Raw genomic sequence first — 13,064 nt, 5'->3', positions numbered from 1 at the left:
GGCGTTATTTCGTCCATGCAGGTCTTATTCCGTTACATTTTGGATTTATTCCGAGTTAGATGTTGTTGCTTTTGGGGCTTATTTTGTGTTTCCATCGAACTCTAACTAACATACCGTGTGTTTTCATAATTTACATCATGAAAGGCCTATTTTATTTTTTTATTTTTCTTTATCTTATTGAGCACATCGTATTTTATAGCAGGCATGTGGAGTCGGAGTAATGCCGCCAAATGCCAATTGAAAAGGCGAAATTCCAGCAATGTATTGTGGTTGAGTGAGATATATGACACCCCTGAGGGGATTGTGAAAAATCCACCTTAATTTAGTTATGTAAATTCTGGGTAAAATAAATGCTGTAAGGTTACAGACGGACTCGGAAATTGACGAAATCGCACATTTGGCTGGAGTCGGACTTAGGAGTTGGAGTCGGTCATTTTTAACCGACTCCGCAAGCTGCTTTATAGATAATAAAATCAGGAGCCTTATGTAATAAAAACTGCCAGGAAAAAACAAAGTATCCAAACAAAGTTAGCAGTCGACTCGCTCGTCAGGTGCGCCGCCACGTTTTGAAAAGTTTACAAGTGCGCCCTGGGGTGTAAAAGTTTGAGAAATACTGGCCTAGGCTAGTATATGTAGTTAAATCAGGGGTTCTTGAACTTTTTTACCGCAGTTCCCTAAAAATTTTTCTTTGCTACGCGAACGCTTGGACCACTGTAGGCAAGAATTTTTTTAAAAATGACGTCATAATTGACGTCAAAATCAAATAGACTTTTAGATTAATATGATGGTGATTTTAGTAAAATGGAATGAAACGTTTTATTTTTAATTAAACTGTTTTCTTTAAAAAATTGATTAGCCTACTTCTTAAATATGCACTAATATTTCAACTTGCCTTCATGGACTCGCCCCAAAACTAGTTCACGGACCCCTAGGCCATCCAATGGACTCCAGTTTAAGAACCCAGAGTTAAATGCATCAAAAACCGCCCAAAACAAAAAAAACCCAAAACAAAAAAAAAATATTCAGCCTTAGTAATGTATAACAAACGTAATATAATAGCACGGAAATTATTTTTTAAAAGCAGGCCAATTTGACGTTGTAATTACTACGTTCACATCCCTAAAAGTCAATAAAAGTTTAATTTTCACCTGTGATCCTACCTTTCGACCTTTGTTACATTCGAAACGCCCCACTGGTTAGTCAAGTTCCTCTTTGTAATTTTCCATCTTGATGTTTTAAGTTAAAGCAGTGGCCACTGATTTACCACAGGGATTTAAAAGAAGATATTTAACATTAGCTGGTTTTAATTAGTTGAATCTTCTATATTTGTACCTTTTCCGGAAGTCAGGTCTTATATACGTATATTTAGCAGGACAACTTTTAATCTATGCTGAGCATTGTTTAGTTTGACATAGTTTAAATTTGACTTATGCAAACAGGCGTAGGGCAAACTTTATTTAAGTTACATAGCAAGTTATAGTCTTGCAAGAAAACCTATACTCAGTACGTACACATGTTTCTTGTTGGAAATGGTTTTCTAGGCCTAACACACTGCATCAGCATTAGTTGTACACAGTGCATGACAGTTTATATTATGTATGTTTATTCTGGGTTAAATTTAAGAACAACATAGATTACAATCCAAAGGTGTGATAAAATTGATTTGGTAAGCAGAAAGGGTTTTATAGTCGCTTAAAGAACATAAGTATGTCCATATAGACATATAAACGTAAAAGTGCCTGATGTACAGGCCTAAAATAATGTTTAACTTAAGGCATTCAAATCCGAAAAACACACGTCACGTGTGCAAATGTTTGCACACAAGTGTGTGGATGCAGTGTATCAGACTATCAGTGTACCTTAGTGAAAATGTAAATCAGTGTTTTAACTATTGAATGCTGGTTCTAAATAACTTGATGAATTGACTTAAGTTATTTGGTGAAATTACTTGACTTGACTTAAGCAGGTTTTAGTACCTAAGGTCAGTAATTCTTAACCGTTTTTCTACTACACCATTTTTTGTCATTTTCATATGCTTTGCGCTCCCTCCGATGTAGTAATTTAGCTATAATACTAACAGCAATTCTGAAGCTGTTGCTTAGACATCAGTGAGACAACATAAAAGTACTAAATGTGATTCCTATTCTACTTGGGTTAATTTTTAAACAAATTGCCGTTTATATCATTTAAATTGGCTAAACTTTAATGTAGAATACATGACGCATTAGGCACATATATTTGCACTAGGAATGTCTGCTATAATATGTATTTTATTCCAATACCGACACCCCATAGTTTTGGCAAAAATTCTGATCTGACGACGTCAGTATCGCCTCTGATCCGATATTACTGTGGTTTCCTAATTTGTACATTGCTCGTGCTCGATTTATTGGCTTTTATCTACAAAATTAAAATAACATCAAGTTCGAAATAAAACATAGTTAAAGTAAAAAATTAAACAAATAAAAAGTAGGACTATTACCTAAGGGAAAAAATAGGACTAATACCTAATAATCGAAATAAGACCTAAACGCCAAGAGTAAGGTATAATGAACCTTTTACCTAGCCCGAAATCTGACCACATAGCTTAACCACTAACTCCCCTAATAATTTCAACACTAGCACTATTTTTAACCCCACACCTGACCCCAAACAGGAACAAACAGTCCGCGGCCAAAACAGCGGCGCACCAATGGCGCCGTTTATATAGTTTAAAGACCTATATGTCCTATAGTTTAAGACAGGGGCGTGCAACCTGCGGCCCGCGGAACCAAAATATGTGGCCCGCGGTGTGCTTTGGTTTTTGGCCCGCACCACTAAACATTCAGGTAACTGTTAAAATATTAAAACTTCCCGACTGTTCCTTAGTCTAGGTCGCCTTATATAGCATGTAATTTTTTAGTTTAGTTATTAGAATTAGAATAGAATGTGACCTGCTAACAAAATAAAACTACAAAATGTGTTTTGGATGCTGTTGCGGAAAGTGCACAACTTTGTGTGAAAGTGAACTGAGCGCTGCAATTTTTTTGTTCTTGAAATGCTTTAGAATAGCTACTTGTGGCCATGTAAAGAAAGCATATTAAACATGTCCGTTTGATGTTTTTCGCTCATTTGAAATGTAATTTTTTTATATTCAATTTCAATGTTCATGTTAGTTGTAAAAAAAAGAAACAAATTTCTCTCTGCGCAGCTAAGTAGTTTTTTACCGCGAACATCTCGATCTAAATAAGTTTCCACAGCTGAGAAAATTTGTCGCTTTTAAGGTGGCATTGTTCGGTTCAACGTACGTGTGAGATCAATTTTTTGTGGTAGTCACTAACACAGTGGTAGGCCAACTGTGAACCACGAGTTATTTTTGAATAGCTTGGTCTTATCATGTACCGTAGTTGTTGGCCGCATGATAGCCATACATTCATTGCACTTTATTTTAACAATTGGTGTGGCATATAATGTTTTAAATTGGCTCAGATTGGAAAGACCAAGCATGTGCAAAATGTGGTCTTGTGAGCCTGTAAAACTATATTTTTTGCCAACTTTAACTTTATGTAAACGCAAATTTTTCCCGCTTCGCGCGTATATTTCTTTCATATAATGTTTTATATAGCATGGCAGTGTTTTGGTCATTAAGCACCGTAGAATATTTCACCTTAAAACCAAATATCCCCCTGAATCTGCCACTGTTTTCGTAGTGGCTTTACGTAGTGCGCCTTCAAGTAGCTCTGAAAAGACTACTTTGGGCCGCAACAAAAAGTTTGCCGACCACTGCACTAACATGTAGACGACGAGATATGCAAGTGACCCGTGGATTTTTTAGACATTACACAGCGGCATAGCCTCAATTGGGCGTAAAAAGTAGCCAGTATGAATAAATGGGACCAAAACATCGAGACACTATAAAATGTAGTTGTTCAAAAACTTAAAAAAAAAAAAAAAAGCAAATTGTCCCAGTATTCATATTCTACAGCTACTTAACTACGCATGACGCATGTGTAATTGTAAAGCATAAGACAGCATAAATGAAATTAAGCACCGAGCGTCGCATGGAACAATTAAAATGAATTCAAAAAAGTTAAATATTGCAGTGCAGCTCACGACCCATAAGAATTTATTTGACCATATCGGACCCACGTTAGGCGTAAGTGTATTCTTTAGTTGGATTTGTGATGCACCTTACCATAAACTTCGTAGCGATTGCATTGCTGATCGGCTCCTATAGTTTCTGTTCTGTTAAACAGTTAGCATAAAGCAAATTTATTTTTTTCATTATTTTTTTCATCTAATTTTCAGGTAAACCAAACAGTAATAACTTTATAAAAAACAACTTTTTCAAATAATAAGACATTGCCTCCGATTACACTTGATGTTGTCCAAGACAAGTTGTGACGTGATAAAACACCGTTCCACTTTTCTTGGAAATTGTTATTGTTCATGGAAGGTCATAAGGTAAATACCTATAACTATAAGCGAAAAATAAATTTATAATATTGGCTAGAGCTAAACTCATACTTGTAACTGCTTCCAAACACTTTACTTTTGGCTGAACAAAATCAAGACAAAGAAACTCAAGTTAACACTTTTGTCAGCCGTTTTGATTGGTCTATAACTGTATTGTGTGTTTGCGTTAAAGTCATTATTAAATAATTTTATAAATTTTAATTAAATTTTATTAACATGTGATTTTCTGCCTAAAGGCTTCATAAAACCATGCCAAATTTTGTAACAGGTAGAAAATACATTGTGTTTAGAGTTATAAAAACATTAATTTGCCAAGGGCCATTTCTCTTCCAAATTGGAAGTTCTCGAAGCAAACTCATTAAAGACACGAAACGATGAGAGCGATTACCTGGGGTGCGGTAGTAACGGTAGTGTGCGACGATGCACACATCCAGAGAAGGGTGAAGTCGTTGCAAAATGCTATTTTGTGACTGGCACACCAGACATCCTAGAGAAAAAACAAAAAAGGTCAGTACATTAAAGGTATAACCTCATGTTTCAGATTCCCATGACCAGAGGCGGATCTACGATTTTTGTTTAAATGGCCATAAAACGAATTCAGAAATGACTTCAAAACGTGACATCGCAAGTTACGTCAAAACAATATGATATTTTTGTATTGAAATGACGGAAAATATTCGCAAGACTAACAAAAACATAATTTAAATTCAAAGCGCGATTTTTCTTTACATTTGCGTAGGTTGCGTAGGTTACGTAGTGCAAATGAGTAAAAAAAAGACGGTAAAATTTACGTAGGTTACGTAGTCCAAATAAGTAAAAAAAAGACGGTTACATTTACGTAGGTTACGTAGTCCAAATGAGTAAAACAAAAGACGGTTTAAAGGGGTTCCATGGCCGTGTCCCCCCCCCCCCCCCCCCCCCCCCTTCTGGATCAGAGCTGACCTTAGGTAATTTTTTAATAAAACATGTAAAAATACAAATTTAATATATGGTAATCTGCGCTTTTTGTTGCTTAGCTACGACGTATTATGTTCACCTGAATAAAGCATAGATTACAAAATAAAATGTGGTTGTTCTTTTGCAGCCTTCAACGGGAAGCAAACGTTCTCGTGCGATGCAAACATCCCAATATCGTTGAGATCTTTGGGACCTGCTTTTGGAAACACAACGTCGCCATTATACTGGAGTATGTGGAATTTGGTTCTTTGAAAAGCCTTATTGAAAAATTTGAAGCAGATGAGATTAGTTGGGGGCTACGATTACAGGTCGCAACTCAACTTGATTCTGCCCTTTCCTTTCTTCACAATTTTGCGGTTGGACAAACCATCTACTGTCATGGAGATGTTAAGCCTGATAACATATTGCTGGACAGTAATTTAAATGTTAAGTTGGCAGATTTCGGAGGTTGTAACATTTTGAAAGCCATCGATGCACCCAGCACGTCCATTGACACGGCTGAAATCACGCAGTTCACTTTAGAATACGTTGCGCCAGAATATCTTTCCAGCAAAGATACAGCCAAGAAAGCTACATGGATGGCAGATATGTACAGGTAAAACTAAATGTTATACATAGTCCAAATTAAAACATTAGAAAAAGGATACATTTTTCTTTTTAGTTTCTCAAATGTGCTTTATGCGATCATTACTTGGCATGAACCATACGAGATGAGACATCCAAACAAGATTTTTTTGGCAATTCAAATAATCAGTGGCATAATACGACCCGATTATTCAATATTGACCAAAGTAAAAGATTTGCTGTTATGTGATGCAGACAAAAATATTTTTGCTGAGCTTAAAGACATCATGTTTGCATGCTCAAACGAAGTTCGTGAAAAACGACCAAATAGTGACGCGGGTAATTATTATAATTTACTTATATGTATCTTTAGGAAATAAACAACCGACCAAAGTATAGTTAACAGACAAAAAAAACTTTTTTTACGTTTAACTTCAATAAAAATTTAACAGTTGTAGCGATAAATTGTTTTAATAGAATTTGTAAACCGTTTATTTTATGCTTTCGTTTGCATGTATACCTTATCTGTAAAGGTTTTTATTAGAAGTTGAGTAAAACACAAAGCATACTTAGAATAAGTTGAGTGTAAGGATTTAATTGCACTTATTATGTCGAATGAGCTGTAACGAATTTATTCTTTTGTAATCTAAGATCGGATGCGTCATAAATGCTAAGATACTGAACAACCTATATTAGGCGACGTGACATTGTACGAACGCCAGCAAAACGATAGGCGGACTTGAGCTTATTAAAGCATAAAGTCCCCCTATAAACTTTCATAACCAAATGTATTATAAGTTATAACATTTTACTTCACTACAATTAAAAAAAGTATTCCAACTATTTTTGATAAAGTACTTCTATTTAAAACTATGCTCATTCTAAAAATGTAGTCTATTAATTGAATTAAAACCATACTCTTATTGTTATTGTGGATCGACGTACGAGTTTTAACTTTTCAAGTTCAAATCGTTATTTGTTGCAGGAAATAATAACGTTTTTAGGAAAAACTGTAAAGTAAAGTCATGGCGGTATCATAAGTTGCACTTAAATAAAATCTATTTGTTTATTTTCAAGTCCAAAAAAAATTGCAAACCTTAAGTAACCTGGTTGATGCCAGCGCCTTGGATCAGGAACTAGAAACAATCAAAAGAAAACTTAACGCTTACAACGATAAATCGGGCCAAAGAGAATCTACAATAACCGACCTAACACAATTCAGCTCTCCCTATATCACTGCGGAAGGCATTCCACATTTAGGTAAGTGATAACTTATTAACAACATGTTGAAATATTTTTGACGATAATAAGTTAGTTTGGGCCGATTTTAATGTACAAACAAACATGGGTGAAAAAAATATGTAGAAATACTTGAAGAAAGCTCGCGACAGCCATCATCTAATTTCGTGCCATCTTCTAATTTCGTGCCTTCGATTGACGAACCACCAAGAGGTAAGGCTGACAAAGTATATTTTGATTAGTGTATTCGTGTCATGTGGAGTGCATTATAGTTATTGTTAAATTTGCATTTAGTTTTTAATTTCACAATTGCCTCGAAATACTTATTTTAGGTTTGCAAAAATACTTTTTTTCTGAAGATAATTAAAATTTTATAAACTTTAAAATTTAAAGGTAATCTACCAACTCAATCATCACATCCACCACAACCGGCAGGTTTGTTGTTTGAAAAGCAATTTTTGTATATTTTATTGCTTTATTCCTTAAAGAATTCGGCAAATTAAAATATATGGCGCAATAAAACAACGTAACAAAAAAGTTTGACAACAGAGGGCGAGTATATTCACCAGTGGTTGGCAAGCTATATGGCCCACAGCACAATAGATTGATAAATTACCGCTTTACCAGCCTTTTCGATATAGTTTGTCGATTGTTATTATAAATAAAGAGATTGTTAACACCGCATAATCTGATCTGTAAACAACGATATGTAAAAATATAGAAAATAGTTACACATGTAATTTAAACGTACACAATAAATGACCAAGCGTCTTACCGTTAGAAAAAATGGCTGTAAAATACTTGGCCATTTGAACGGCACCTAGGTTGGGAACCACTGATTTATACCTTTGTTAGGCTACATAAACAAATATGGTGAATTATTAGTTAATACGTTTACTACCAATAAATAGATACAGTGCCTTTTCACCACGATCCCAACTCTACGCAACCGGGCATACTAGCTTTCCCCTTTGGAGATGTGACCGAAACCGTAAGAGGTAATACTAGTTAAATTTTATTAACTAATTAGTGTATATATTAAGTTTTAAGAGTAACATTACAAAACCATAATATTTGATAAAACTGACATTTCGCAATTTAAAGACGTTTCAGAAATAAGTCATGCCATCATCAGTGTAAAAATCAAATAAAGATAAAAGCGATAGAACATAAAAAAAATAAAAAATAGCGGCAAAAAAGGCGATGTATGGGTCAGTGTTTACCGCTAGGTAGTAAAAAGATATAAAGGTGAGAACTTAACATCGATACACCCTCGGCACCTTTTTTCACTTTTTACACTGAATATGGCATGAGTTATTGCTGAAACGTATGTAAATTGCAAAATGGCGACTTTATCGAAAATTATGGCTTCGATATTTCCATTGAAAATTACCTAAAAAAAGTGTTCCAAACATTACAGAAGATTTTGTAAAAGAGCCAACTAAGAGCAACAACATTTAAACTAGTTTCCTTGCGTACAGTCGAACGCCCGATCGAGCAAGCAGCATCTTCAACACAAGGGGCAACTTCAGCAAATAACGGTTGTACTATGTTGGTTGTTTAGCAGCCTTATATGTATAGTGATCATATCAACGTGGATTTTTTCTTGCATAAAACCAAAGTTTTTTTAATTCAAAGTAATTTTTGCAATGTAACTCTAACCCCAATAGTCTGATGCGGACCTTTTGATGGTTAAGCCAAAATAAACAAATGCTAAAATGTGTTCTTTTTAGATCAACCCGAACGTCGAAGCGATGTTAGAAACACTCCGAAGTAAGTCTGTGGAAATATATTTTTAAAACTGCGCATCATTTTTGGTTTGAACAGATATGTATTTCGTGTTTTACAGACATTATTCATAATGCCTGTAAAACACGAAATACATATCAGGAAAGGCGGCGGACCCGAAGTTCAATTTGAACTGTTTTAATATAAGATATAGTATTGTAGTTTGACTAATAAAAGAACTATTTTTTATAAATGCACAGGATTATTAAGACTATAGAAACACGATTGTAAGTAGGGATGTCCGTAACTTGAAATTTTATTTTAAAACCGATACCCGGTATTGTGGGGATAAAATAGCGACCCGATTCGATGCCAAATAACGTCATAACTGCTCAAACTAGCAAACTTGACAAAATTAAAAAGTTCAGATGAATTTTTTTGAAAGTTTTCGAGCAGAAATTTGCTTTAGCGTCACGAAGAGTATTTACTACCAATTGTTAACTTTTCATGTTTTGATAAATTTTCCTTTCAAGGTCAAATTGCTCTTTTGTATCACAAATCGTAGCCCATTTTAGTTTCTGTTATCGGATCGGCACCGATACCATCTTGGTATCGGACATGTAACGATGCCACCGATTGGCATGGTATCAACTCCGATCAGACATCCCTTGTTGTAAATGTAACTCAATTTCTAGTATTCTGAACATGCTTTTTTTTTTTTTTTTAGCGTGAGGACAGCACACTACACGGCCAAATGGGACTACTCCCCGGAATATTTAGGAGGAAATCAATTGCTGATTTGTGAAGAAGTAAACATGAACAACTTTTGGAAAATCATCGTCAATTCAAAAGAGTGTGGTCCAACACAGGAAATACTCGGATACAACTGTTCAGGGACTATCGAAAATATTAGCTTGGACTGCTTCGGTCTTGTCTTTCAGCAGGATTTCAGGTTGGATGCTGCTAAGGCAGCCTTGGAGTCAGCCTTTACGGGAATCGACAGAGTGGAATTTCAATGGCACGGTCCACACAAATTCCTCAATATCCCACGTTCAAGCGTTCGTTTCCAGCTGATTAGACCTGGCAACCCCAATAACGAGAATGTTCTGGAAGAAAACAGCCTGACCACTAGTGCTGACCTTGAGGTACTCAGTGGCAAGCAGAGCCGGAGTATCGAAGACTTCGGGGGCATTCTTCTGAAGACATTCGGAGATGGAAATGTAAAGTGGATTCGGTACAACACAAGGGGAAGTGCGGGACCTATGATAGATGGGGACCAATGGAACATCTCAATAGTGCGCCACCTGTTGGCAAAACTGAATAACATTTTGGTTGTGGCAATGAGACTTTATGTACAAAACTTCTAAAAAGGTCTCCAGCGACCAGCGTTCTTTGGGAAATGGTTGATTTATTACAATTTTTCACTTTTTTAGGTAAACATGTACTTATTAGCTTGATATTTGCGAGGTGTTTTGATAGTATTTAGGTAACTGTAAAGCATTAAATTTGTTTTTGTAGAAAGAGGTGATATCTAGCTACGTGTTGTAAGTTAGTTTGATTCGTTTATATCAGCGTGCTAGCTAACCGCGAGTGATTTTCTTAGAAATGCTGGTTAGAGGACCTTTGGAACAGTCTGTTCCATTGGTCCCTCAATCATTTTATTACACATTCTTAGATTTTAAGGATACCAGCATGTCAACATTTAAGACCAGAGCATCTAATAAGGGATTGTTTACTGAGGACCAGGACTGTGGAGTCGGACTCTGGACTCGAGTAAGACCACGTAAAACTACCCGAGTTCGAGTCCGACGTGCGCAGTACCAAATTTTGGAACTAATAAGGCCGCAACTGTAAATTGGAAAAGCGTTATTGCATGGTGCATATATTCCAACCATGTATTGTAAATGGATGAATTATATGACACCCCTATGAGTGGATAGCTGATTAGCCAATCGTATTTAGTTACGTCAATTGGGGGAATACAGACTGTAGAGTCAGACTCGAGACTCTACGAAATCGCTTAGGGACGCACATTTGACTATTCTTATTTTTTTAGATGTGTTCTCATGAAGAAGAAAAATAATTGGTATAATAAACACGGGTTGCTAATTCAGCCAAAATTTAAAAAATATCATTTCTGTATTTTGTGCTGGTTTCTGTGTTTTTTTTATTTTATTCTTGTAAATAAATTTTCTTGTGCTATTGTTTCTACCACATTAATTGAGGAGTTATGCACTTTAGCAATATTCAGCGTAGTTTTTTTTAGATGCAGTCATGCTCTGTTCCATAGGCCCATTGGGTGTTCCATAGGTCCTGTGGGATGGGACCGATGGAACAAAAAGGGATGCTTTTTATATTAAAAACAAAACTTAGAAGGATATGTCAAATTTCAATTATTTTTTTTTTGTAGGTACCCATAGCTGTAAGCTTTCCACAAAAAATACCGCAAGTGTTTTTGAGTTGTAATTCGAAAGATATCACCGAAAAAGCAAATCCGTTCCATGGGTCCCGCACAGTGTTCCCTCTAAGAAATTTTTCTACTGCGCAAATATTATTCTTAGTGCGCAGGTATATTTTATGGCTGCGTCGTGAAAAAATTGAGAGGTGACGTCACAAATGTGACGTCATCAAATAAGCAAGCTTAAGAAATATTCTGTTCCTGGTTTAATTGGTGCGGAAACTCAAATTGGGTTTAAATGCATTTAAGCGTACCAAGCGCACCGAAAAAATTGAATATTGAATTTATCAAACTGGTTGTAGGTAAGTCCTCAGCTATACGGCTGCACAGGAAATATACGTAAAAAGTTTTGCGAACGCAAAAAATACTGTGCGTTTGTTTCTGATTTTTTTTGAGTCCACGCGGTGCTATCCATTTGACACACATAAAAATTCACTAAAAAAACGTTCTAGAAACGCCCTAATTTTTACTGTTTATGTAGTTTAAGTTTGTAAAATTTATAACTTGAATAGAGCCGTTATTCTCTCAATGTTGTGCTCAACGGTGAAAAAATGCAATTGTGCTAAAAACATACCTAAAAAGGGTGTAAAACGTAAAATAGCTAAGTAAGAAAATATTTGCAGCTGTTGTTAAAATATGCAAATTATAGTTAAGACCTTTTATTAATAATAAATATGCGTTTTAGTTTGGGTGGGTCAAGCTTTATTACTCTTAATAAATATAATAATAATTGACCCACCCACACCCAAACGCTACCGACACCCTAATAATGTGCGTTGCGGTATGCGGTATTTCTAGACCTTTTTTTGTGTTACTTTCTTCGTACCAAATAGAACAGAGGTGGGCAAACTACGGCCCGCGTGCCGCATGCGGCCCGTCACAATTTTCTGTGCGGCGCGCGGAGGCCTCAAGCAATAATATAAAAAAAATTGCTAAACAACCTATTACGTCACAATCTAAATTTCTGAGTTCGGCGCCGCATCGCAAGTGTTATCTTATTAGTTGCTAGTTGTTTAGCAAGTTGTTAACATATGAGTAATGCAGTGTTGTAAACATGTCATTTTGAAATGATTTAAGTCTCATTAAAGTCTTTCGTAAAACAACTTAAGTCCAATTCAAGTCTTTTCGAACAAACAACAAGTCAATTCCCAGTCCAAGTCATAATTAAAGCAAGACAACTTCAAGTCAAGTCCTTGTCCTAAAATTGAAACCTTAACAATTTGCAACATATAGCAAATTGTTTTGTGTGCAAAAAAGATAAATAACCCGATAAAAAAAAAACCTTAAGTCAATTCAATTCATTTAAAAACAGTGACTTAAGTCATTACAACACTGGCTGGAGTGATTGACTTAGTTTTAAACTGTTTTGTTCTTGTGCTGTGTGAATTCGTTCAATATATATGTGTGGTTAGGTAAAACTCACCCATAATAATCTGCTCAAAACAATATAAAAGGCGAAAATGTGGCTTGTATTCAAATAAATAAATTAGACAAACGTTTTTTTTTTTTTTATATCTTCAAAGTATTATATAAAATCTACGTTTCTTTGATCACTTGAAAATTAATAAAAAGCTTGTGTTTTTACTATTTTAATTTTTATGTTATGGCTTATATAATCTCAATTATACTATGGTGCGGCCCTCGAACAAATTCAGATTCTGAA

At 35.3% G+C, this 13,064-nt stretch overlaps 1 protein-coding gene across 1 annotated transcript; it reads left to right on the top strand.

Annotated features, from left to right (window-relative positions):
- Positions 1 to 4,291: 4,291 nt before the first annotated feature.
- On the top strand, positions 4,292 to 11,148 carry LOC146164616 (uncharacterized). The gene is made up of 11 exons (XM_083380767.1): positions 4,292 to 4,443; positions 4,772 to 4,962; positions 5,540 to 6,007; positions 6,074 to 6,315; positions 7,054 to 7,236; positions 7,342 to 7,428; positions 7,609 to 7,650; positions 8,127 to 8,213; positions 8,697 to 8,756; positions 8,949 to 8,988; positions 9,671 to 11,148. The coding sequence occupies exons 1-11, from the start codon at positions 4,429 to 4,431 to the stop codon at positions 10,308 to 10,310; spliced, it is 2,055 nt and encodes a 684-aa protein (XP_083236893.1). The 5' UTR covers positions 4,292 to 4,428; the 3' UTR covers positions 10,311 to 11,148.
- Positions 11,149 to 13,064: the final 1,916 nt, after the last annotated feature.

The sequence above is a fragment of the Ascidiella aspersa genome, chromosome 2, assembly GCF_963924565.1.
Source record: "Ascidiella aspersa chromosome 2, kaAscAspe10.2, whole genome shotgun sequence".
Classification (NCBI taxonomy): Eukaryota; Metazoa; Chordata; class Ascidiacea; order Phlebobranchia; family Ascidiidae; genus Ascidiella; species Ascidiella aspersa.
This window is presented reverse-complemented; position numbering and strand designations above follow the sequence as displayed.